Source organism: Mugil cephalus, chromosome 19, assembly GCF_022458985.1.
Source record: "Mugil cephalus isolate CIBA_MC_2020 chromosome 19, CIBA_Mcephalus_1.1, whole genome shotgun sequence".
Classification (NCBI taxonomy): domain Eukaryota; kingdom Metazoa; phylum Chordata; class Actinopteri; order Mugiliformes; family Mugilidae; genus Mugil; species Mugil cephalus.
In genome coordinates, this window is record NC_061788.1 from 9,730,488 (window position 1) to 9,755,936 (window position 25,449).

The 25,449-nt window shown below is 42.7% G+C and overlaps 1 protein-coding gene across 1 annotated transcript in view; it reads left to right on the plus strand.

Annotated features, from left to right (window-relative positions):
• LOC124996430 (astrotactin-2-like) overlaps window positions 1-25,449 on the plus strand; it is a 259,132-nt gene that overhangs the window by 155,915 nt on the left and 77,768 nt on the right. The window contains exons 11-13 of the mRNA XM_047569442.1: window positions 568-718; window positions 13,812-13,978; window positions 16,885-17,073. Coding sequence (XP_047425398.1) covers window positions 568-718; window positions 13,812-13,978; window positions 16,885-17,073 — 507 coding nt within the window. The remainder of the gene's footprint in view (window positions 1-567; window positions 719-13,811; window positions 13,979-16,884; window positions 17,074-25,449) is intronic.

Sequence of the window (25,449 nt, forward strand, 5' to 3'; positions counted from 1 at the left end):
ACAGAAATGTCCAGTTCCTTCCAGCACGCTATTGATATAACCCTTCATAAAGGGGGCTCATCTCCGACTCCAATGCAACACCGATTTCAAAAACATCAACAGTCTTTTCTGGAGCAATTTCAAAATACTCTTAGATAGTTTGCCTATTGCGCTGCCAGTCGGAGGATTAAACTAAACCCCTCGCAGAGGAATAGTAAATGTTCATTTTCAGAATTCACATTTTGTCATTTTGTTGGCGTGAAGCTGCCTTTTGTACCATTTTAAGTATAAAAAAACGGGAAAACACTGCCAAACGAGGTGCCAGCATTACAAGTGGGCATTAATTGCAGGTGTACGAATAAACACCGCCAAAGCGCCACAATCTCGCCGCATTATGCACGAGCATGAATAGCGTCTTAATTGCGCTAGAAACCGTAAGGATGAGAGAGACTGCTTCGCAGCTGCTCAGGCATTCACTTTCACTTGACATTACTTGTACCCATGTGTCCTTATTTACACTGGTAAAGCACACACGTAGAGGCGTCTGTATTGGCTGGTTAAATCTTTTCTTCCTGCCTTATTTTCCAGGGAGGAGGCCATGATGTCTACGTACTTCGAGACCGTGGAGGACCTGCTGGGATCCTTTGGGCCCGTCCGTGACTGCTCCAAAGATAATGGCGGCTGCAAGAAGAATTTCAAGTGTGTGTCGGATCGACAGCTGGATTCATCCGGCTGTATGGTAAGCACATTTCTGTTTTTTTGTTTTTTGTTTTTTTGTGTTTATTAAACCTTTTTTTGCCATTTAATAATTCGCTCTTTCAGATGTCAGTATTTGCAAGTGTACAAATGGCTTTGTGAGTGCACCTCTGTGTGTATTTGTGTGTGCTTGCAAGTGATAGACGTACTGTTGAAAGGCACGGGAGTTTCAACTTATCATCCAGACATGCTGTCGGCAGGACAGCAGCTTTGAGCTGCAGCTAACTAGCAAGCGAGGGGGTGTTGACAACCGATTTTTTTTTTTTTTTTGTTGGAGAAGCAGACTTGAGCGGTGCTAGTAATGCTGGAAGGGCCTTTAGTCTGGCTAGACAGATACCCTGTGCTTGCATGCATTCAACCTTGTCCTAATCCTTGTGTTTCACCCGCAACCGTGCGTGGTCCAAATGTGGAAACGAGGCAAAACGCCAGCAACTTTCCTTGAAACGGTTAAAGATCATAATCAGTAGTTATCAGCAGCCTGCAGACTGGTGTACGTTTTCTGTTCCTCACCCAATAATGCAACTCATTAAATCTGCATACCATCTGTTAACAGGGTATTTGTCATATTTGCGAGCGATCCATAGTGTTCTATGTGCTGCTTGAAGCCATAATTAGTATTCTTTGGAGCTTTGCTCTTTAGTTTATGTAGATGCACGGAGGGGTCTGTAGTTAGAAGCAGTTATGAGTTTTGCTGTTTAAAGCTCCTGCACTGTACTCGTACTTAACCGTGCTTTACTTTGGGCATACATATAGTGATATATATAATGCACGGCATACTCTACATATTTAAGGCATTTGTCGTTGGGTTTCTTCTCGTTTGTCTCTCTTTGCTTCATAAAGTCAGATTTTTAGATGTAACATTGTAAACTGCTCTGCCAAAGAGTTTTTCTTCTGGCATATTTACAAGTACGGGGTGACTGGAAACTTCCGCTGCCAGGCTTTTGACAGCATGGGGCGGGCCTGCGTTGTAAAGTAATTAAATTGATGAGCCATCTCGATTGCCGGAGGACAGTTCGGTGAGTCATTAAGAGGTTGGATGGGACCATAAATCGACAGGTCTTTTTGTTGCCTGTGTCGAGCAAAGACAAACAACGATGGAGCGATTTTGGGTTCTCCCCCTTCTTCCTCCTCATCCCTCGGCTGGACGGCGGACGCACTCGTCACCGCGAAACAATCCTGGGAAACCTCGCCAGGAGAACCTTTTCCCGTATTCACCGCGCACCGGGTGCACAACCTTCTGTAATAAGGATTGCAAACGATTAATGATTATTTTATTTTATTTTTTTCATCATTAGGCAGCAATGCGCGCGGTTACTGACAGAACTATTGAGGCACGTTGCAGAATAAACTAGACACATTTGCTTGTGATATTTTCTACTAGACGCTTTCATCCCCTGCAATTCACCTCCCACTGCGTTACCATGACGATTAATCCATATTAATAAACCTGACTCATATTCCTCATCATTCATAATTCCACCTTTGACATGTTTATTTACTAGCTGGTGCTTTTATCTAACTATGGTAAGTCGTTGCCTATTTATAGATGTCCTAGATGTAACGTCCATCGTATTGTTACAGCTAATATGACAGCAATTCATTACAACTGTATGGATGATTTATATCAATATATATATATATATATACACACACACATATATATATATATATACACATATATATATGCTTGAACAGAATGTGGCATTGTTGCATTACATCTGCTGCAAAGTTTTGGTGAACTTTTTAACTTTCTCACCAATGTATAAAATATAATCCACATGCACAGGTACATGCTTCAGAGACGTATTCATAAAGGTGGGAATATAAACTTTAATTGCATTCCTAATCCCGTCTTCATTTATTAAACTGTTTTAGTTAATAATAATTTATAACACCGTGAGTGTGAATCCATGGAGCTCATATCCACGGTTTGTGTGATGAGGAATCTGTACAATTATTTATAGTGACATTGGTCCCAATCATGTTTTATGTATCTGCACAGCGGCGGCACCATTTGCATCCCATGCAGAGCAGGAGACTGAAATTGAACAGACACTTCCTCACGCTAATCCTACGCCACTAATATTAATCCTTATTAGACCCCAGAGGTGGGACATGGCGGACGGCGGCGGAGAGTGCGTGTAAAATATGAATGAGTACGTGATAATAAGCCACGGATTGTTTGTCAAACTCCATCACACTTCAAGCCCCCCCCCTCCCTGCGTGTCACAGCACATTTCCTCTGGACTTCACTTAAATGGATAGGCAGCTTGGAAAGGCTCCAACTCACACTTTCAGAAACAGAAGAGAACATTGCTCTAAAATAATTCAGAACAGTCTCGCGCCGTGAGCCACAGACAAAAAGACTGACAAATCCTTCTAGTCTGCTAAGATTAACCGAGAGGATCGCGGACACGGCGGTATTATTTTCTTTTTTTTTTCTTTTCTTTTTTTTGACTCTTTTGGGTGACTGGGATTTTAACTAACCTTGTCAGAGTGGGCGCTGGCACAGAGCAGCGACATGCGGTGCGGACGGCTTAAAATCCATTATCAGTCGGTCCCTCAAGGCTGTCTGCTGCTCTTAAGACAGTTGAAATGCATTTGCTATGAATTAAATTTCAGTCCGAGCTGGTACTGAAGTTCTGCAGACACTGTTTATTCCATGCTTGTCTTGCTCAGCTGGTTTGTTCTCCACGCAACCTCAGCGTATGACGTATGACTGTTTTAATTGCAGGTTAGTCATTTTGTACAGGTGATGTTTTGGTGCCTTCCTTTTTCATCTTTTAGTTCATTAAACAGCAGTTGTCTATATTATAGAGTAGTAGTGATGTGTAAAATGGTATGCATTAGACTGTTTACAGTAGCAGTTTCCATTATGACAGTCACTTTTTTTTCCCCACAATATCAAATGGATTTTTTTTTTTTTTTTTTTTTGCTATTTATCCAGCATTTGTTGTGACTAAACTGCCTAAATGAGAAGTGTGGAAAGAGAAAAGTGACCATATATGGGCAATAAACTGAGGTTCGTGCACAACAAAGAAGCAGCGATAAAAAGCAGACACGTGCGCAGAACACAATTCACACATGTTGCATACAGGACCCAAAGGCCCCCACTAACAACAGAAGGTCCCTGTGGACATGCAGATGGGCACTGTTGTCCATTAAACATTGAAATTTTAGATAATAATAAGTAATTTAAATAATAAACTTCATACATATACCACAGTGTGTCACACTTGGTAACCTGATAACGCCTTGGGATCCCTCATGAGACATTAGGGATAGAGACAGGGCTGGGCTGGATTCAGACCGGACCAGTTTCAATGTAATGGTTCTTAACATGACCAGGCGCGACTGCATCAGTGCGAGGCGTGGTGAAGATGGAAAGGCCGAAAAAACAACCTTTTAACAACCGACACGGTTGTTAAAAGGTCTCGGGGCCATGCAAACCCATTTTACTACTAATGTGGAGTTATTCTACAATATTTACTCATCCTGACAGTAAAATAGTCCATCCTCAGTCAATCTGCTGCATTCATTTTTCTCTTGACCAGTAGAAAATGTTGTGAACACCCTTTCACATGAAAGAAAAAAATACCATCAAAGATCAGATGGATGATGGATGGATTGTTGGATCGCTCTTATTAAAAACATGTCCTAAAAATTGACATTTTGATCACATTGCTGTGACGCGATCAGAGAACGTGCTAAATGAGCCAGCTATTAAAACAAATCATGAATTATTTATAGATATTAAAACGTACCAGGGCAGAGGATTCTTTGGGCGCCTCGGCCGCGTTGGATGGAGCCTGCATGGGTTCGGGCAGGCGCATGATGGGATTAGGGAGTTTATAGGCGGGTGGTCAGTGCCAAGTGGTGCTGAAGTTTGTCTGCAGAACATCCCATTGTAACAGGATGATCAATGTTATTCACTTCACCCGTCAGTGCTTTTAATCCTGTGGCTGATCGGTGCAATAGATTAGATAAATAATGTACAGCACAGCTCCTTTGCCATGCATAATATAATAGACAACTCTTTGGGCCAATGCCACACGCTGTGGCACACTTGACTTGTGACTCAGCCCTAAACTTTTTACTATTTTTTTCTACCTCGTGCCTCACAGAGCGGACAAAAAACCCAGGGTTAGTTTTCAAAGAGTGGAATTTCTGCCATTCGCTGATTGTCAAAATCTAAAAGCACACATTTAGTCAGATGCCTCTTTTCGCTGCTCTGAAACGCAGCGGCGGAAAAAGTGTAGGGAACCTGACCAGTCAGATGTGGGTTGTGTAAATAGCTTTTACCCAGTCATGTAGAATGAGTGGGCAGATTGTAGTTGAACTTGTGGGCAGCGTGTTTTGTGTCGCTCGCCTGGGACTGGTTCAACTCTGCAGACATGGCTTTTTTTTTTTCTCTCCTCTGGTAGTTTGCCATTTTTAAAGTTTAACTTTGACAACTGATGCGGCACATGCGGTGCCTTCCCTGCTTTTAGGAAACAGCAAAATGCTTTTTCTTTATGACACGTCGTCGCATCCAGCTACAGTATCCGTCCTCTTAATGAAAATACTAAGAGGCTGAGCAGATGGTAGCATATTAGTGGCATATATTTCATGACTTGATGTCCCTTTTGGGAAGTCTGTGATAAAGTGGACGCAGGGCTGGCAAAGATGTACTTCACACACACTTCAAGCACACTTTAATTCCAGCCCGTCAAACACCCAGTCGTTTGTAACAGTTTAGGAAAGGCATGTACTGTTGTCTCGGATGTCATTTTAAGCCTCTTGCATAGTCTCCCCAGAATGCAAGAGTTTATTAAAACATGTGGCACACTCCAAAAGTCAAGAATTAAATGATGAGTTGTCAGTGTGGAGCCAGATTTCTGCTTGGTTGCCTCTGGTTTTGCATAAAGAGTCAGCGGGGAGGGGGGTGGGAAAGTGGCAAAACAAAACGTTTGCTCAAACCCTCGCCTCCTAATCCCCCCACCCAGCATCCCCTGTATGTCCCCACAGTTCTGTGCTGTTGACAACTGAGCGTCATGACTTGCCCTGCTCTGCTGCACAGTACAGCTCAGTTTACCTCATTACCATTGAATTTCAATGCTTTGTGGTTTAAAAGCAAATGCATTGTGATAAAAAAAAGAAAGAAAGAAATTCAGCCTTTCGCTCCGACGCTGTTGGTTAAATGCCGGATCAAGTGTGTCATTTAGTCTGCCGCAGAGATTCACGTGACACCGTTGTTGCCAAGGGTGGGAATTAAGATTTGTGTGCACTGGATTTGAGTTCAAAGGAGCTTAAGAAGATAATATTTGCAACTATTTGCAGCAAAACAGTGAAACTGTAACATGTCGTAATGTGTACGTAGATGTATTAAGTGTATTTGATTTAATACTAATGGCTTTTCCGGGGATGAATGGATGAGAACAATCACAATCTGCTAGTTTGGTTGGATCCCATGTTTCTGTGAATTATTTGACAATGAAAGTGTCTGAAGTTGCAAATTAAGACTTGTATGGTATTCAATTAACATTTTGGATACCAGGAGAAAACTTAAGGCAGTCTTGGATGTAAAATACAGATCATATCTTGAGTCTTTGTGGCCTGACGGCGACGGCAAGAGTGACAGTAGTCCTCATCTTGTTGTATATTGCTGTGGGACGAGTTGCAAGCTCCGGTGACCCCCGAAAGGTGCATTTGTACGTCCGCTTTTAATCTTTGTGCGTTCGCGCTCATAAAACTGCCCGTGTTCAGTAACACAGAAATTATACTCTCGATAATCGGCATCTTGACCTGACCACACGTGAATCATCATTAATAAACCATGCCTGGGTTGCCTTAATCATCAAAGGCAGGCAATAATAAATGCCTCTGGCGATGGAGCAGAGCTAAGAGTAGCAGAGCCCGGTGGAGGCTCGGGAGTAAAGACATGTGAGACTGCATTAAATATTGCCGGCCTCCATGTTATAGAATAAAGCCATTATGGTCTGCGCGCGGTGGTATTTTTCTGTAAATGTGAAGATGGGTGCCAAAGACTAAATCATCCTCTTACGCCCTGTTCACATATAAAATGATCTGCTGGTTGCCCGTCCCTCTGTAGCTGACTCTTGATTGCTCCGATAACTCTCTTGTGTATTTCCCCTTTCCAGATGCTTCCGAGTGAAACAAGCAGAACACAAAAACATTTCTAGTGTGAGATTGGAGCTAGCTCTTCTTGCTGTCACCGCTCTCTATCTGAAAACAAAGTACCGTCGATGCTGCCACTGCAAGGTCTCTATCAGCACGGTGATTTGGGGGTAGTAACCGTAGTCGGGGATGGTGTTTCGTCCTGTGTTGAAGCCCCATTTTTGAAGGAAGCCTCTGTGAAAAGAGGACAAAGCATGAAATTTATGTAAAGTCAAAACAGTTGTGACTCATCAGAGGATGGACTTGTGCCTTCTGAGGGCGTCCTGTGGTGTCTGGCAACGGTGGTGTATGTGGTCAGTGTAGTTAATGGGGGTCTTTGGGTCCTACGGGTTGAGGAGAGGGGTCTCTGTGGATTAGGCTTGTTCCGGCTTGATCGGTCTGGATCTGGAGAACTTGGAGGCCAGGTCAACACCTTGTGTTGTTTCTTATTTTCTCATAGTCGTTCCTAAACTGTTTTTGTGTGCGTGCCTGTGTCCGGCTACATCCTGCTACGGATGGCTGCCGCCATCGTTGCTATGGCGTTGGGCTGCCTGGTCTGGTTTAGGTGGGTGGTACATGTCTAAATAAAATCCACACGCATGCCAGGTCCAACAGTTTCCTAGCAGAACATTGAACTGGCACTGACAGCCAATGTTATTCACTTCTCCCATTGGTGGTTTTAATATTGTGGCTGATCCGTGCATGGTAAACAGATATGCAAATGTTTTAAATAATTTCTGTGTAAACAAAGTATATTTATGTCTGTTTGAGCTTTATCAACGACACCATTCCCAGTATCTAACAGACGACTGTGTGCTCTCTCACTGAAGATGAAGGCTGGATTGGCAGCAACACGAGCAACATAACAGGCAGGTTTAGGCTCCCTGAGTGCGTTTCCTTTTCATGATCCAATTTTTGAACTCTCCTGCTTTTATCATGTCCCAATTTCAGAATCCCTGATTAGCTCAATTTCGAGAAGCCCAAAAATATTACCTTTGAGGGAGGAAGCCAGGATAGCATTTCTTGTGCACGGAACAGTATGGACGCAGCGGAATGAAAACCGTCACTGTGTTGGGAAAACAGGACAGTAGAAAGTTTTACAGATAAACAGGTTTAACATAAATGGGGAAAATAATGAAATGCTGACCCGTACTTGTTACGGTGAGGTGGTTTCCCGTTCGTCAGATTTCATTTCGGATCAGGCGGTTGATGTTTGCAGACATCACGGGCACCTGCGCAAACAGTGCGCGGCGATCGGTAACAGGGCGGCCAATATTTGTCATGTATACGGGCGATATGCGCAACCAGAGTTCTCTACACTGCATGCAAATCTCACCTCCCGAATATGATCAATGGATAAGCCTCTTAACCGAGATACCCCCTATGCAAACAGACTCAGGGAGGAAATGAATTGAAACTTTTCTGCTCTTAGAGCAATAAAACTGTTGCGCCTAATTTAACACATTTGAGCAGTGCTGGAGCTGCAGGGCATGCATCACCGCCACCCTTAAACCAGATTAGGCTGTCAAATATGCTTTTAGAGTATTTGATTTTTTTTTTTTTCCCTCGCCTGTCTTTGTGATTAAGACCTGGGCTGGTTCAAAAACTTTTGTCAAAGACTCACACACGTCGTTACGAAGATATTATTTCCTTATTATCCTCAAGTATTTACTGTTTACGGCGCGTTCCTCTTCTGTTCTGGTTTCCAAAGGTTTGAGTGGGAAACAATATAAAATTCACGAACTGGTCTTTACTTGCAGTTTCTCCACTCCCTGAAATGAGCCATAGCCGCTAAGTACGAACATCCAGCATCTTAATTTTGACAAGATCATTATGAAATAGAGTTCTCAATAGATTATACTCGGTTCCTGATTAAAGCTGAGGGCACTAATGGGTGATTAGGAAAATGAATAGCATTCATTCACAATGTATGAATGTTAATTTGGTGGGGTGATCTACGAGCAGTATGTAATGTTTAGGGGGATGTATGTGCAGCCATATTTCATGCGCACTTAGGTTTTTTTTTTCATTGTTCTTTTATGTCTCCAGACCTGCTTATCTGGTACTTTTAATCTCCACATATTCTCTGGAGTCAAATACCATCACTTTGATTCTTAACGGTGTCATGAAATTCTCATTTGCTATAGCACCCAGGGGAAACATACATGAGCAACCCGCTGTGTTTTATGTGTCTTAACGCGCCAGCACTCAGGGAAAAAAGGAGAAGGATATGGGCTAGATATGCGCAACGTAAAAGTAAGAAATAAAATGTCTTTTTAATTTGGTCAAACTGTTGAAGCTATTAATTGCTCATGTTGAATGTTTAATTTTTACTTACTCTTTCAAATATTGAACATATTAAATGATATGTAAATCATTCATTTGCCAGATTATGTTTGTATAAAAAGTTAGGTCAATTTGTGACCAGCTGCAGACATGGCATTTATATTTGCAACCTTAATGTCAAAAAAGCTGCAGCTATGTGTCTGAGATAAGTGTTGCAGACTGGTTACTACATAGGAACTGTCTAAAATTCATTTATCTGAAATACAAAGCTTCCCACTCCCCGGGCCCTCGTGTCTTTGGAGAATTGTCCAAGCAGAAAGAGCAAGTAGCTTGTGGGCTGCGCTAATGGCTAACCTTAAGAACTTCCATTCAAGCAGAGTGCTGCATGACAATTCCGAATTACAGGCAGCTATTCCCACAGCTCTGCAGCAGTGTGATGAATGGCTGCAATCTTCTTCTCCTGAGGAAGTTCGCCCTTACATACATGAGATACAGTAAATGGATATGGTACTGGAGAGCTTTTCTGCAGAGTATGTGACCAGAACACACACGACAATCCAATTTTATCTGTCTTTAACTCTCCCAGGAGATCAAAAAGCCTGTTGGTGGATTTGTTTAGTATAGTCAGAAACTGTATTCGGCAAAGCGAGTGGTGATATGCCCTTGTTTTCACATTAATTGATAGCCTTTGTGTGAAATCACTGTTTATTTCATCTTCTAATTTAATAGCATAACCTTCCTGTTATGAGAAGACTAATTATGATAATCATAATTGGACGGATGTAATAACCCCCTGATTACTGTTAAGAGTTCAATCGCTACTTGTGGTTGATGATAGTGCCGGATTGCCGATTGCGCTCTTGACCGCCAAACAACTTTTGAGCAAAATGAACAACTTTGCCTGTAAACTAACAGTCGTCTGACATGTCAACCCACCACTGATTACGCTCGAGTAAAAAGTCAGTCTATTTCCATAATTGCCTTGGTAATTGTTATGAGATGGTTAAGGGGAAACACATGCTTGAGGGAAAAATGTAATGCGGACCATGAATGAAAGCCTGGCATGAGTATAATTTTTTTTTAAATACGTATGGGCATTCAAGACAGTGGAGGTTTCGCATTTTCCGGGGTATCTTCTAAACAGGTATATTATTGCTGATTGTCCAAAAAATAGAAAGTAAGAAAGCGCTGTTCTACAGAAGCTTTAAGCTCAAAGTGGCAGATGTTATTGTTTAAACTCTCTCCTGCACTTAATCTCTTACACACAGTATTTAAAGCATCATAAAACAGATATTTTCCCCTTAAATCATGTAACTTTAAAAATTCCTGGAACTAGCCTGGAAGCCAGAGCGACCTTCACCCCCCATCTTGGGATGGGCATCGATGGGATTTTGTTAGTAGTGATGCCATTATCGATTCTGCTTATCGATCCGATTCTTTATCGATTCCCTTCCCGTTCGTGGTTTTGTATAAACGACAGCAATTTTATTGGGTTTCTACGCAAGATATAAGTGCAAGTGTAAGAAATATAGGAATTTGGTCACTGGATCCTCACTAGCACTGCTCTGCTGAGACATAGCAATGGCTGCACTCGTTGACCGGAGATTGTCGAACACATGGCACTCTCTCGGTATTTAATGTCTGTGGCGTCGACAAATGCTTCAGTATGTTGGTTGAGTTTTCGCCCCTGCTTCAAATTACAGTGCTGCATAAATTGCACGTTGTGCTGCTACAGCCCTTCTGGTGAAGTGAAGCCACACTTTTGTCCATTTCAGCCTCTCTGCCATCACGTCTTCCTTGATGTGCTTCGACGTAATGATGGTTGGCAAACAACTTTTAGGTGCATTACTGCCACCTTCTGGACTGGGATGTAAAGATTCACCACGAAAAGTATCTATAAGGAGAATTGTTAAGCATGAGGGCTAAAGATGTTGATGAATTGAACCAACTAGAACCGGCTCTTTAAAAGAACTGGTTATCGATGCTCATCCCATTTTTTTTGTCCAGGAAAGTTGGTCTGGAGACATGCTGGTGGAAGTTGATTGGGTCCAATCGAATCGTTGGGTGGTCTCCATGAACTGATGGACACAAGAGTAATGGCAACGTTACGATGTACGTCATCTGAGCGCCGCCGAGGAGAATTAGTTTACAACAAAATGTCTATGGTTGTAGGAATATCCAATTGTGTTGCTGTTTTTTTCTCTCTATTTGTTGAACCAACCCCTATAATGAAATCCAAATAGTGTGTTACCTGATTCATATCCTGACAAGAATTGAGTCAGGCTGTTTCTACTAATCACTGGAGTAAAACTCCATAAAAATGTTTAATGCAACCGCTTCAGTCAGAACAGATTGGCCCGGTCCGGTCCAGTTGGTGAGAATTTCAGATTCAGAGGGTTAGCTGTCACTCATCCGATGTTGCCGGGAGGGACAGAGGTAGTAAAACGATGAAGTGTTCAAATAAGTGTTTTCAAAGGTTTTCAAAGGAAGAGTCCATCTAGGTAGTTTTGTTGTGAACTTGGATCTGTCATCGTCATCTCCTTCTACTGAATGAACGTAACTGTCAAGGAGTGTCATTGCTATGTGGTGGGGATGCCTGGTCTGGTCTAGGTGGGTGGTACATGTCTAAGTAACGCCAGGTCCGGAACACTACAGAACACTGAATTGTCACAAGATGGTCACTGTTATTTACTTCTCCTGTTAGTGGTTGGTTGATCGATGTGTGTGTTCACCTCTGTGTGCCATTCATTTAAAGTGTAAATGTTGTTTTTCTGACACCTAATGTCATAACTCAGTAGGCTACAGTATACAACACGGCAGTCACGTCTATGATACAGAGAATGGCATGCAAATATGATAAAGCTGCTGAAATCACTTGTCTGTAAGTTGTGTTTTATTTCTTTATCAATATTATTTTTCAGAAGGAAAAGGAATCTCTGGTTACCACGATACGTTGCGGCTGTGTTGTGTGTGGCTCTCCTGATGTAACCTGACGTGACAGATGGTGTGTTGCACAGACCCATCTGGGAAGTCGTCAATGGAAACAGTTTGGAAACGGGGAAAAAAAGGAAGAAAAATACTTGTCTGGTGATTGGATGAACCATCTGTCCATCAGCAGACAATGAACAAAAGAGTAAACAGAAGCAACAGTGTAGCTAGCTAAGAATGTTTGTAGTTGCTGATTTTAAACCTATTGAAACTTTTGTATCCTGTATCTGGCGGTAGTTCCTCAGGCTCCAGGTAAACATGGACTGTCATCCCACAAATCTCATAAGAATCCATCTTTGCTGCAAAATTATCAAAAAGAAAAGTCATACGGTGGCCAAATTGGAAACAATGTGGAGGACTCTGCATGTTATACATTAGGATACCAATATCAAATAAAAACAACAAAATGAGTCTGATAAAGCGGTGAACTATACACATTGCTCCTGGCCATGCAAAAAAAAAAGAAAAGACCCTTGATCCTATTTTTATTTGCAGAGTGAGCTTCTCAGAATCCTATTCCAGGATTCTTGTCAGAGGAATGTTTTTGTTATATAGAACAATGCACGAAGTGAATGTAGATTTTAAAATCCGACAATACTTGTCAACGGCATTTCCTCTCAGCAATTTCCTCCAACACGTACGAACTGAATCAGCAGGAAACCATAATGTCATTGTTCCGTTAGTGTAGTAATCTTTTGTTTACATCCGAGATGGGTAATGCAATGCAAATCATGACACTTTTCTATTAAATCTACAAGTTATTAATTTTAAGTAAAATTCCATTTTTAATGGAGGGCCAGCTTTGTTACTGAATGCATCCGCCGCTGCTGCTGCATTCATGCTTGATTAGTGTTTCTTGTGCTGGAGGAAATATAATTCATTAGAAACTCCACTTCATAAATTAACTGCTGCACTGTAAATTGGCCAATTTAAAGTTAGAATATTGGACACATTGTTTCCATTCAGATTTCTGTCTGGAGTGTGTACTCTCAAGTAATGTGTTTTGAGTTGCCCTGCAGGGCCTCAAAGTTAAACTGAAACTCATATTTACCTGTGCTGAAAACTGCCTGTACTGTCTTTTACCTTCTTACTAAATCGCCACTGATTGTCCAATTTAACTGTCCAAAAGTCTCAATAGACTCCACAATTTTAAGTATGAGTATAAAGTTGGGGGTATCACTGCTTCTAAAAGTCCCTTTGTAGAATATCCAACCTTGCACTTATGCTAAATTGACTTAATTATTTCCCCTTTTGCTTTACGTCTCATTTCTAACACACACAGAAAAATTCAAATTTTATGTCTCGCACTGCCTATGCCAATGGTCTTTTTCATCCATCACCGTGCAGCCTTGTCAGGGGTGTGTAACAGTGTAAAGCAGTGTGGAGGATTATGGCTTGTTATAGTGTCAACTGAAAGTACCTTTCTAGTCAAGTAGTGAGTTGCGTTGTGATTCCAAGTTGTCAAACAGCGGAGCGCTTTTCCTCTCTCATCTTTCCCATCTTCGCCTTCTGATCCTGATTAAAATGCACATTCCGACCTCTGTGCTTTGTTCTTTTCTTCTCTGTCCCTAATCAAGGCCTCTCTCTCTCCACGCCTCCCTCCTGCCACCTTCTCCTTCTTACGCCAAAATCCTTCTCTTTTGCAGTGTCCTGAGGGGCTGAGGCCAATGAAGGATGGCTCAGGTTGCTATGACTACTCCAGGGGCATTGACTGCACGGATGGCTTCAACGGGGGCTGTGAACAGCTGTGTCTCCAGCAGCTTGTGCCCCTCGAAGATGACCCAAGTTCCAGCAATGTGCTCATGTTTTGCGGGTGAGAATAATTAGCATTAAACAAAAAGTGATGTTTCAGTCAACGAAAACATTCCCAATGGCAGGATTTCATGAATCTTTGTAATTCTGTGTTCATCATGTGTCCAAAGGATGGTTTGGATATTTTAACTCAAAAGACGCATCAAAGACTAAACTGGAATCTTGGACCATGCCGACTGCATTTGCCTAACGTCATTCAGTGATACTTTCCCTCCATGAACGCCCGCTTCCTCGTCCCACACATTCCACTGAGTTTACAATATACACATGCGATGGGGAAGGCATCTTTCCGACATCTAGACTAGGTCACAGTGCATTGTTTTCTCAAGGAAGTTTCCATTTGAAAGAGGTTGCTAAGGGAATAAAGGGCCATGCAGCCGGTTGCCGGCTTTCCATCAGTTAGCTTCAGCTCTTTTACCAAGGTCCCTAATGTGCAGCAAGAAAACATTACCCACACCATTATGCCTCCCTTTAGGCTTTTGTATCATGTTTGTCAGTGGTATTCCACAACACATTTCACGGATCAGTAGACCACAGAATTTTTAACTATACTCCCTGATAGTTCATTACTGCAACACAGTTTCTGTTTGTATGTTTGTATGCCTTTTGTTTCTGTTTTGTACTATATAACTGTAGGTGGTTGGGCATTTTGGAGCATCTGGTCCAATGAGCAGATCCAGTCACATGGTTCAGACCACGTTGTTTAAGTCCCATGGAAGCACTTGCAAAGTCAGACAATAGTCACTTTGGTATATGTGTTTTTTTGAATAGTATTACAAGTATTTGTAGACTCTATTTGTGCATAAATAACTACCATTATGTGACACACTCAGCTTTATTTTGTCCAAGTATCCACACATACAGGGATTTTGTTTTATACAAAGAGTAGTGAGCAGTGGCAAAGGCGCACGAAGGGCTGCCATGGAAGTAGAGGGGATTTGAACCAGTCGCCCTGGTCCACTTCTTCAACCACTCGACGCTGCAGATGTCCTTACTGCCCACTCTCATGTTGCAGAATTGTGTTACTTAGGAGGTCTACAGTTCACTTTTGGATGCAGGACGACATTGCTCACAAGCAAAAGCTACAAAGCCAGCCAATCAGAACACAGAGGGCTGTTAAGGAGGGGGGCCTTTAAGAGATCTGAGCTAATATTACTCGTTTTCAGGCAGAGCCTGAACTGACAGTGTGAGATAAATAAGGATTTTGTTTAACTATGAATCATGCAAAGCCACCGTAGTGGAGACCCAGAATGAAAATATAGAGCGGTAAATTTGCATGATAGGTCCCTTTTAACAGGGGAAGCATGCTGTACATGAAGGATATTCTGATATTCTTTGAAGTGTGTCAGGTCCACAGTGTAGGATGGCTACGTGACCAAACACATAAAAAAGAATCCAATTTGTGGCCATGTTCATCTTCCATAAAATCCTCAGGTTGATTCATATGGACTTACGTTAAAAGAAAAAAAGAAAAGAAAAATTTAAAACGCAACTCCGGAAGGTGGCTTTCTTTTCGTCAATTAAATGCATGCCCATTTGTAGTTAGGGGAACTGTTAGTTTACAGAATAGCTAAATAGCTTTGCCACAGAGAGACCGCTCCAGCAGATCTGAGCATTGCCAGCAAAGACGGATTTCTCCCTCCCAGCGACGGCAAAGAGACTTGAGCCCAAATATCAGCCCTAGCCAACAGCAGTGGATACTCAGCCTTGTTTGTATGGCAGAAAACTGGAGGCGATATGATAATTTGTGACTAACTGCAAAGTCTGTTGAATGCTCTGCCTTTGGAATTAGTTTGGAGTTCTCACGTCCACAATCTCTCTATAGTGATAACTACTTTGCAAGTGCAAAAGACACTTTGGCCAAACCTATGTCACCCCGTTTACATGAATACTAGATAAGATGATCCAATAAGATGAATAGCTCAACTCATTTGACAGAAGACTGTGGTTCTGTCTTCTGTAGTGCATCAAAAGTTCCTGAAATATAATACATTTTTTCCTCTTATTTCCACCTTATTGACAAAACTTGAATGATTCAGTAGAAGAAGATGACTGAGACAGACCTATGTTTTTGATAACAAAGTGCCCATTATTTTCAGGACTTGTAGAGACTCTTAAAGGCACTCCACCGGTCCCTCAACTCTCCACCATTCCCATAGAACTGAAGAAGCATTTATCCGAGTAGCTTCTTCAACAGGGCTGGTGGGGAGTTGAGGTTTAAATAGGATCATCAACGTCATGCAAGTATCTGGCCGCTAAGGGACACTAGTCAATTATTTTTTGACGGGCTACACCCACAGATGTTCCCATTTAAACCCCACCTGTCTTTTAAAACTGAAGAACCTACTGAGTGGTGAAACATCTTCCAGAAGGTCCAGCTGCCTTTCTTTGACGTTTTTGGATATACCACGACCTGGATCCCTTAGAACCTTCAAAGACTTGTTTGAATTATTTTTTGCAACCATCATGTTCCCATCCCTGATGGAAATTCGTCTCATCATCAAAATTCTATATCATGTGGGGCAAACTTGCAGAAGGAATGATCAAAGGTTTACACCACCCCTTTCACTGAGAATTTTTTCCAACCGGGCCAGTCTGTTCCAACTGGGGCGGCATAGCATTTTTGTTCTGATTGAGCTGTTATTCCAATTATTCTTAGAATGCCAGTGTCCTTGTAACAGCACCAACTGTTGCACACAGTGGATGCATGTTTGTATTAAAATACAAAGGCAGGATCATGTTTGTATGATTCATTCAGTGTCAGTATACCAACCTCAATCAGCTTGCCACCTTCTGATTCAACAACTATACACCCACACGTCCCTTCACCTCAAGTGTAAATGGGTTTCCATACATTTAAATTAAATATCCTACATTGTATTGACAGCTTTCCCCCCACTTCCTCAGGTGCGTGCAGGAGTACAAGCTAGCAGGGGACGGGCGCTCCTGCCTCCTGCAGTCAGACAACTGCGAGGGACCGAAATGCCCGAGGCAGGATGTCCACTTCAATGACACCCTGTTTGGTGAGATGCTGCACGGATACAACAACAAAACCCAGCAAGTCAACTTGGGACAGATATTCCAAATGACCTTCCGGTAACTAGTGTACAAGTACACACATTACACCTACATACACATTTTTTTCTTTCTGTTGCTTGTGGACATACGGTATATTCGTCCTGCCATTTCTTTGGTTTTATCGTCTTTATAATTTGTGTCCTTCTCTCTCTTTAGTATCTCTAGTATTTTAAAAATATACAGTATATATTGTGTCTATCCACACATGTAGGCATTTACAATTGTCCCTGGAGATGTCTTTAATGTTTCCCCGCATCTCAGAATATACATCATCTGGATCGACGGTCATCTTTTATCTGTGCGGGGATGAAGGAGCAATAGAACGGCTTGAAACCTCAGTGGAGCAGCTCTGGGAATCAGTAGTCAGGGTTTGCCGTTTGGTTTCTGCATCTGTGTTTGCGCTGATATGTGTGTGTATATGTGTGTGTGTTTGAGAGAGAGAGGAATGAGTGAGAAGGGTATGAGAGATGTAATGGCTGAGCGAGGATTGAGCCTTATCCCATGGCAGTTCTCCTTAAACTGTCAGTCCTCTGAAAACCTGGCTCCCTCCGATAAGTCGCACGCCGTCTGTGATGGAATGCTCAACACCGAAAGATGATGAGGGTCCATCAATGCACATATACACACAGAATAACAACCTATAGCTCACACTCGCTGTGTCTGCCTTGTAGTCCATCATACATTACATGTACTTCACATCGGTACAGTTATCAGTGGTGTAACCGCCATCCATTCTGCTCCGTGGGTCACAACAGTTCCCTCAATGGCCCTCAAGGTCATGCCTATATAACTTACTGCGTTATGTTATACTTATAGATTGTGAATCAGAATTTCTCTCATAAGAACTGTTCAACCATTTCTCCTTTTAGGAATCATTATCATTTGAGATCCAGATGGATTCATTTGAATTTATAAATAATTTATTTGTGCAAGTTCTATTGAGAGACCCTCATGTGAAGAAAGACGAGTGTGCTCTTCCACAGCTTTACAGTGTTACTTTTTATTCTAAAATCGCTCGTTAATTTCAAATTCAAAAGAGATGTGATACAATTTCACCAGTGGTGAGGCGTGCATTTTCCATCTAGGTGTTCAATGACCTCCAACCTTATACAAAACACCCCTTAATGCGACTGCTATGACGCCACTGTGTCAATAGGAACCGTCGACATCGTACGGATATGCAATAAAACATTGCATTCTCCTCTGACTCTCACTCCAGCTTCCCACTAGCGCCACATACATCAAAAAAGCATCACTGTCGACACATAAATACACACAGCAGATGCAAGTATAATTCATTTTGCTCACCGGAAGTTAACAAATAATTTCATTTCCTCCGGTTATAATGGTAGCACTTATAGCCGCAGACCTGAAAGTGGCGCACACACTTTTCACAGCTGGGTCTGGCTGGCTAGCTAGCTCCGTGGTAGAGTGACCTTTCTTCGCAATGTCCAGCTTTTCATTCAATATCCGCAGTGAGAATTTCCAACTAAGAAGATCTGCAACCAAATCGATAGCCTCTCCTCTTTCTGCCATCATGGGTTCAAGAACAGCTATCAAAATGTTAACAGGGAGGATTTGCAAGAGATGAACACGAACCGAAAGCTTGGCTTAAATAGAGCGGCCTTCTGACCCTCCAATGAGAGGACGTGAAAACGTTGATGCTACCGTAGACCACAGAGGAGGCCTAAGAATAACAACTCGAAATGTGATCGGTTAAAAGAACGGCGTCGCCATCAGTGTATTTCAAGCTTCAGCCGACTGCAGTTTTAATTGTGAAGATCTGGTTGGTTTCTTTGAGAGACAGACAAGAAATAAAAAGAACAGATTATTGAGAATAATTTCCTAAGATTAATGGGGGAAAATACTAAAATGTGACTCAGTGATTTTGATAAAGTTTAGACCACAAGAGAAGGCTTAGCTGGCCCTAATGGCACCACCGCTGAATTTCACATAATTCTGCAAATGTACCAGCAGTTCCGTAAATCCACACGAAAGTGAATGAAAGGAGAACTCCAGCCCTAGCATTCTTATATTCTTCACATAAACAGCTTTCAGATTAAATAATCACTGCGAATGTCATTAGGTTGCATTTATTTGGGATTTAACGTTCCACACAGTTGCGTGTGCAGCTGTCCTTGAAGATGTTGTTGGCATTGGCTCTTTCGCATGTGCTGTTTATTAGCGCACGCAGAAAAGCTCAATTCAGATTGCAACGGCTTACCCCTCGCATTCGTTTTTGCATGAGTGTGCACCGAAGGTCCACGTGCCATGAAGTAGGGAACTTTGAGCGCTGATGGGAACAAAGGGCTTTAGTGTTTAAAGGGATTTGTTATCTTTGATCGCCTCAAGAGCTGGTGAGCAAAAACGGGGATAACTTTAGAGAATTTGTGGGAATGATTGACATGTCTGCAGCCTAGCTTGGGGGAAAAAAACAAAAAACAAAAAAAAATAAAGGTCTGAGTGGCTAAACCCGTTGGGAACTGCCTCTAATACACTAAACAGGGCACAGTTTGACAGATAAAACAAAGGCTCCGTTTGGGGATGTTAAACCAGGGGAAAGAGACAGGTTTGATCCATTTGCCCTCAAGCAACAGGGAGCACAGTGGGTCCTCTGCCTCCAGACTCCAGCTCTACACACAGGGTTACATCAAACGACGGGAAGTAAAGTGACTCGCACACAAGCCGGGGCTCTGGTGAGGGTATACAAATGACAAGTTTAAACTAGCCAGACACCTCGGCGGCCCGGCTAGACAGCTCGACATGCATTGAAAGATGTGCTGGATATCTTTTCATCGGGGGAAAACGTTCAGTAGATGAAGAACCTAATGTGGCTCTTCGGTTTTCAACAGATGTCGTCTCTTAAAAGAATGTCTAGCTGAGAAGTCCAGCATTAGTCACACCTCCTGTTATCTTGCAACGAAACCACTGAAAAGTAACAAATTGTGTAGCGAATTGCAGGGAAGAAGTCCGACTCCAAGCTTTTTAGTGAATGTCCCACAACTGCCCAGGCCATTTCTGTGTCATATAAAGATGGACAAACCCTCTGCAACGTCCCCCTTAGTGTTTTTGAAGATCCGTTTTCAAGCCCATTGCAGGTGTGTCTAGCCATTGCCATCTAGCCAGGGCAAAAAAATGGGCAAATAAGTGTGTGTGGAGGCAGGCAGAAGATGCCAAGGCTGCCGTCTATCAACCTAAGACTGCACCCACCTGGCACTCAAATCAGCCATTCCTTTAATTATGCAGAACTTTATAAAAGTGGATATCATTTAACTGAGCGATAAAATTTTAAAAAATAAATAAATAAAATTGATTGGACAGATGTCCTGAATGGGGAAATTTGCAGTAGAGACCAACTAATTTTTTGTAACATTCACTGATCAGGCGTAACATTATGACCAGGCATGGTCAGTGTGAATAGCACTGACCATCTTCCAGCCTCCAAACTGATCAAGTGTCTGTGGGATGCACTGGAACAAGTCTGATCCACAGAGGCCCCTCCCATCAACCCACAGAACCCAAAGGCCCCCACTAAAAACACTGTGTTGCCGTGTCTGTTCTCTTATGAGAGCTGATTTGGTGGCACAAAAGAGGCCTTCACAATATTAGGAAGGTGATCACGATGTTGTGCCTGACTGGTGTATATTTCTGCTGTAGAATTGGACGTTTAAACATGAATGTCAACTGGGATTGACTTTGTTTCTGAGCCACCCTCAAGCGGCAAATTGAGGAACTGCAATTTTTGGAGCCTGATGGATTCATTTTGTTCTGCCCTGTCAGTCGCCTAATTGTCCACACACGGTAAATAATAGGTTACCTTAACTGCTGTTTTCCTTTGCTCTGCTGCATGACACCAATTAATTGCGCAGCAGTGTATATGTCAAACCTCAATAACTAAATGACAAGCTGAGAAATTGTCATCAACCATAAAAATGTAACGGGACTAACAGTTTTTATTAACGGCAGACACCTCTGACACTGTCAAGGTAACTGCAGACAGCCTTACTCTGATGTTATAAATTGGCCAGATACAGTAGTCACACACATTTACTAGAAGCTACACTTTGTCCTCTGAGAGATTTCCATGGAACACGGAGAACTGAATTTTCTTCTTTCCCGCCTCAACTTTCATTTTATTGCACCTATGCAATTTGCACCTGCTCCTGGAAGCTAGAACCATTTCCATGCTAATTACAAGATGCACACTCAGCCACACTTATCTGGTTCCCCGCAGTTAAAGGCACACTCGACTGATTACATGCAGATGACAGGCAAAGTGCACCTCCAGGATGATGTGCCTGTTTGGATAAATAACACACATTTCTCTAGGTGCAGAGTGCGTCTGAAACGAACCGCAGAAAGCATTTATACAGATGGCGCCGACTGTCCACAGTTGAGTGGTTTTCGGAGAGGCCAGCGGAAAGAATGGGAAGAAAGGAAAGAGGAAAGAAGTTACTCTCTGAATCTATAATTTAACTCAACACCAAACTCTGGGGTGAAAAAAACGTTTATACTTAAAAGGTAAAGGTATTTTACATGCATCAACACCAGACTTCAAACCTTTCTTTCATAGGTTTGATCAGATTAATTCAGTTTGAAAGTTAACTCTTCAGAGCTATTCATCATCAAGTCTCAACGCAACTACTAAGCACACAGGAGTATAGTACTTGACTTCCCAGTGGCTCTAATTAAACATGTGTCTTACTGCGTGCCGTCTCACTAAAGTACTTATTCCTCTTATCAAATCGACTGTGTCATTTGTTGAGAGAACAATGGCTTTGTCTTCTGAATGACTCACTCCCACAAGATTCTACTTCACACTCTACATATTACAGAAACATGTTACACTTTTTTATTCTAATTATTTCCTACACTTTCCTCCACACCGTCTTTGATATGCAGATGCATATCCTCTTTCACAGCCACCCCTCGCCACACACCCACCCACCCACTTGCCCACCCCCTTTGTTTCTCTCACATCCACGGTCGACTGATTCTCCCTCACAACACACCGTTCTCCTCCATCGGCAGGCTCAAAGTGAAATATTAGATGATGGAGATGAATTATGTGATTCGATTCACGACTTCACAGGTACTGTTTTAATATGAAACACTACGCGTGATTTATGACTCCTTTGCATATGTTTGGTTTTAAATTGATCTCACTTTGCGCAGTCAGTTCAAGTAAGCCGTGGGAATTCATTTCGGTTAATGCCGTTCGGAAATTGCAGAATAACGCACTTTCTTGCGAGCATACGTTTCTGTGATGAAGTTACAGTTGTTCAACGTTCAACTGAGAGAATTACCCACTGCAATGGGATTGCATTTTTTCTATGTATGACAGCTGTGAACATAAAATCATCCATTGGAGAAGGTCTATGTGACTTGTATTTTGGGTTTTTTTTCCAGCGAACTGATAGTGGGTTTAGCCAAGGTTTTTGGTTGAAAGCATACCAGCATCTCAGGCATGACATATTCTTCCAACGAGTAGATGGAGCAGGTGGGAGTACACTTCTGTTGCTGTCAAATAAATCATCCATTTGGGTGATCTCTGTTGTACACTGTCCTCTGAATATAGTCCAATCAGTTTGAAGCATTGCTTCTTTCTGGCGACTATAATATTGACCAGATCATTCTATACTCTCACATGGATCCCTTTATTCATTTATTTTTATATTTGTTCAGAATTGTAATTCCTAATTTTGATTTACGGGTCGGCTTGCACTTTCACACCTTTTTTCGCCCGTCTAGACCGCTGGGGCAGCCAGTTAGCTAGCAATGAAGACATTCCTGTGAAATGCAATGAGCCAGGAGCATCTAAATCCAATGACCCCGTATCCATGAACAGGGAACTAGCCAGGAAGATGTTTGACATCAATGAGACAGTAATTAATCACCTAGCTGCTTTGTGGGAGAGACGAGCAACGTTTCCAGATAAGAGTAATGTCAGTTTAAATTAGTGCAGTGGTTGAGTTGTCGGAGATGTGACACTGATCATCTTGTGGCAATTCAGTGTTCTGCTGGGAAACCTTTGGACCCGGCATTCATGTGGATGGTTCTTAGACATGCAACACTCACCTAGACCAGACCAGACTACGCACCCACACACCACCTAGAATGGTGGTTGGGGGGTTGGACTGTTGGGTGGTGGATAGAGGGGATGGGGGTCTTCCTGGCCTGCTCTGGTTTGCACTCGCTTGGGCGGTCTGAAGGTGCTCACCATCCCAGTGTAGTGTGTGTGCCCTATAGCTGTGGTGGTTCTCTGGGCTTAGTACCAATGTGTTTCCATACTAGGATGGTGGTTTTTGGGGGCCGGGTCCCTTGACCTGACTCTGGGCCCTGGTGATGGTCTCACTCATAGTTAGGAAATGCCCACATGCGTATGCGGTGTCGCCTGCCAGCTCGTGCTGTGTCCCATCAAGAAAAATTGATGAGTCCCGCCTAAGAACTGGACTGGACTGCTCTTTGACTTAGCTCCTCTGTTGGGACACCCTTACCCGCCTGGACTCTCCCATCTCTCCAGAGATCTACACACAACCCCCCTGGGCCCCCTCAATCCTGAGTGAGGTGACTTGGAAAGCACAGGATCCTTCACTCCACCAGGTCCTACCACCACTACATGCCTCCCTTCCTCTGTCCATCCTTCCACATCCTCCCTGTCCTTTGTCCTCCCCCTCTTTCACTGAGGTGTAGCGCTGTCCTCCCTCCCACACAAGGTCACTCCACTCAATCAAGATCAACAAACTAGCTTCCAGGGAGAGCCGGTGATGGTCGCACACACGCACTGAAAGAGTAAATTACTCGGCTGCAACAATATACCTGCATCAGTCTTGTATAATGTTGACACCCTGTGGTGTTTAACTATGTGGAGAAAAGCAGACAAAAAACACCTGGATCCCAAAGTGGTCAAGCATCTGTGGGATGCACGGGAACAGGAAGACCAAGACAAGACAACCTCAGAAGACCCATGTCCACTGATGAACTGTTTTGGACAAGAGAGGCTTACACAGTATTAGGAAGGCGGTCATAATGTTGCACATAGAAATATTCTTTTTCAGAAATTTGCCTTTACCACAAAAAGTGCTGAACTGATGAATGGCCGCTAACAGAATAGGCTGCTGTCACAGTTCAGGCAAATTTGAACCTTTAAAGACACCAGTAGTATGAGGAGTGCCTTTTGTACTTGATCCATTATACCTGATGTGCATAAATTCAAAGACCTTATCCGAGCCAGTGTGACCTAAACAGACCCCGCTACTTAGAGAATAACAGCACAATCCACCGCCACCTGACGAGGCACGTGGTTAGAAGGAGCAGCACTTCATACTGTATCACCTTTCACTTCATTTCACAGTTCACACTCCCTGCCTCATTTCATGAACACTTTTTTTTTTTTTTTCCCCAAATGATCAGAGCTAATGTTGAGTCTCCAAGGGATGCACTCGGGTATTCAACACATTAAAGCAGCCGCAGTAGAAGAGAAGCCTGCTCAGGCCTGATAATTGATAATAACGATACCAGTATCCTCGTCTTAATGGAGAATACAATTATAGAAGGATTTGATGCAAAATCATAATGAAAAACAAGGCCTCTCATGGTCAGATACGTCAATAAAATCTGCGCGTTCTGTAAACTTGAAAGCTGCCAAGATCAAGTGAACTCTTTTAGCATAAATCTTTTATCACGCACGCCACACAGTTTTTTTTCCCCCCAAAATCGAGTTCATGCGTTCATCTTCCAATAGATGTGCTCCCTTCCTTCTCAACAGTTGCAAGAATGAGCTGCCTGTTCGAAGCCGGGTTGTAATAAATAAGATGCAGCAGCTGAGACTGGAGAGAAAAATCTCACCTGCTTTGTGAAGGTGTTGACGTCGTCACCCCTGTCACTCTGATGCTTTTAACCAAAAAAAATGAAATAAAATAAAGCAGGAAAAGATACAGTCAGGGAAGAAAACAGACAACAATGCTTTTGATAGCCACTCTGTCGTAACTCCTCATCACGGCTCACCTCTCAAACTAAGACGACGCCGCTACATGAATAATTTGTGAATCTGGCAGCCCACAAGGCTCGCAGGCATAAACACAGCTACTGTTCCACGTTCCTCTGTAATTTTCCGTAATTATCTCCTCGGTGCACACGCGCTAGCTTCTGCTGGGGAGTTGAGTCAACAAACATTATAAGGCAATCTCTTCCCACATAATGAGTAGCCATGAGACGGTGAGGCAGACTGTTGAGGTGAGGGGTTAAGCTGCTCAAGGTTGACCAGAAGCTTCTCAATTCTCTTCCTAAAATGAGTGGTCTGCTCGCTCATACATCTTTTATGTTCCCAAAATTTGATTGAGCATTTACCTTTTCATTCTCGCCTTCTCAGGAATATCATTGCTGTTGGGTAGG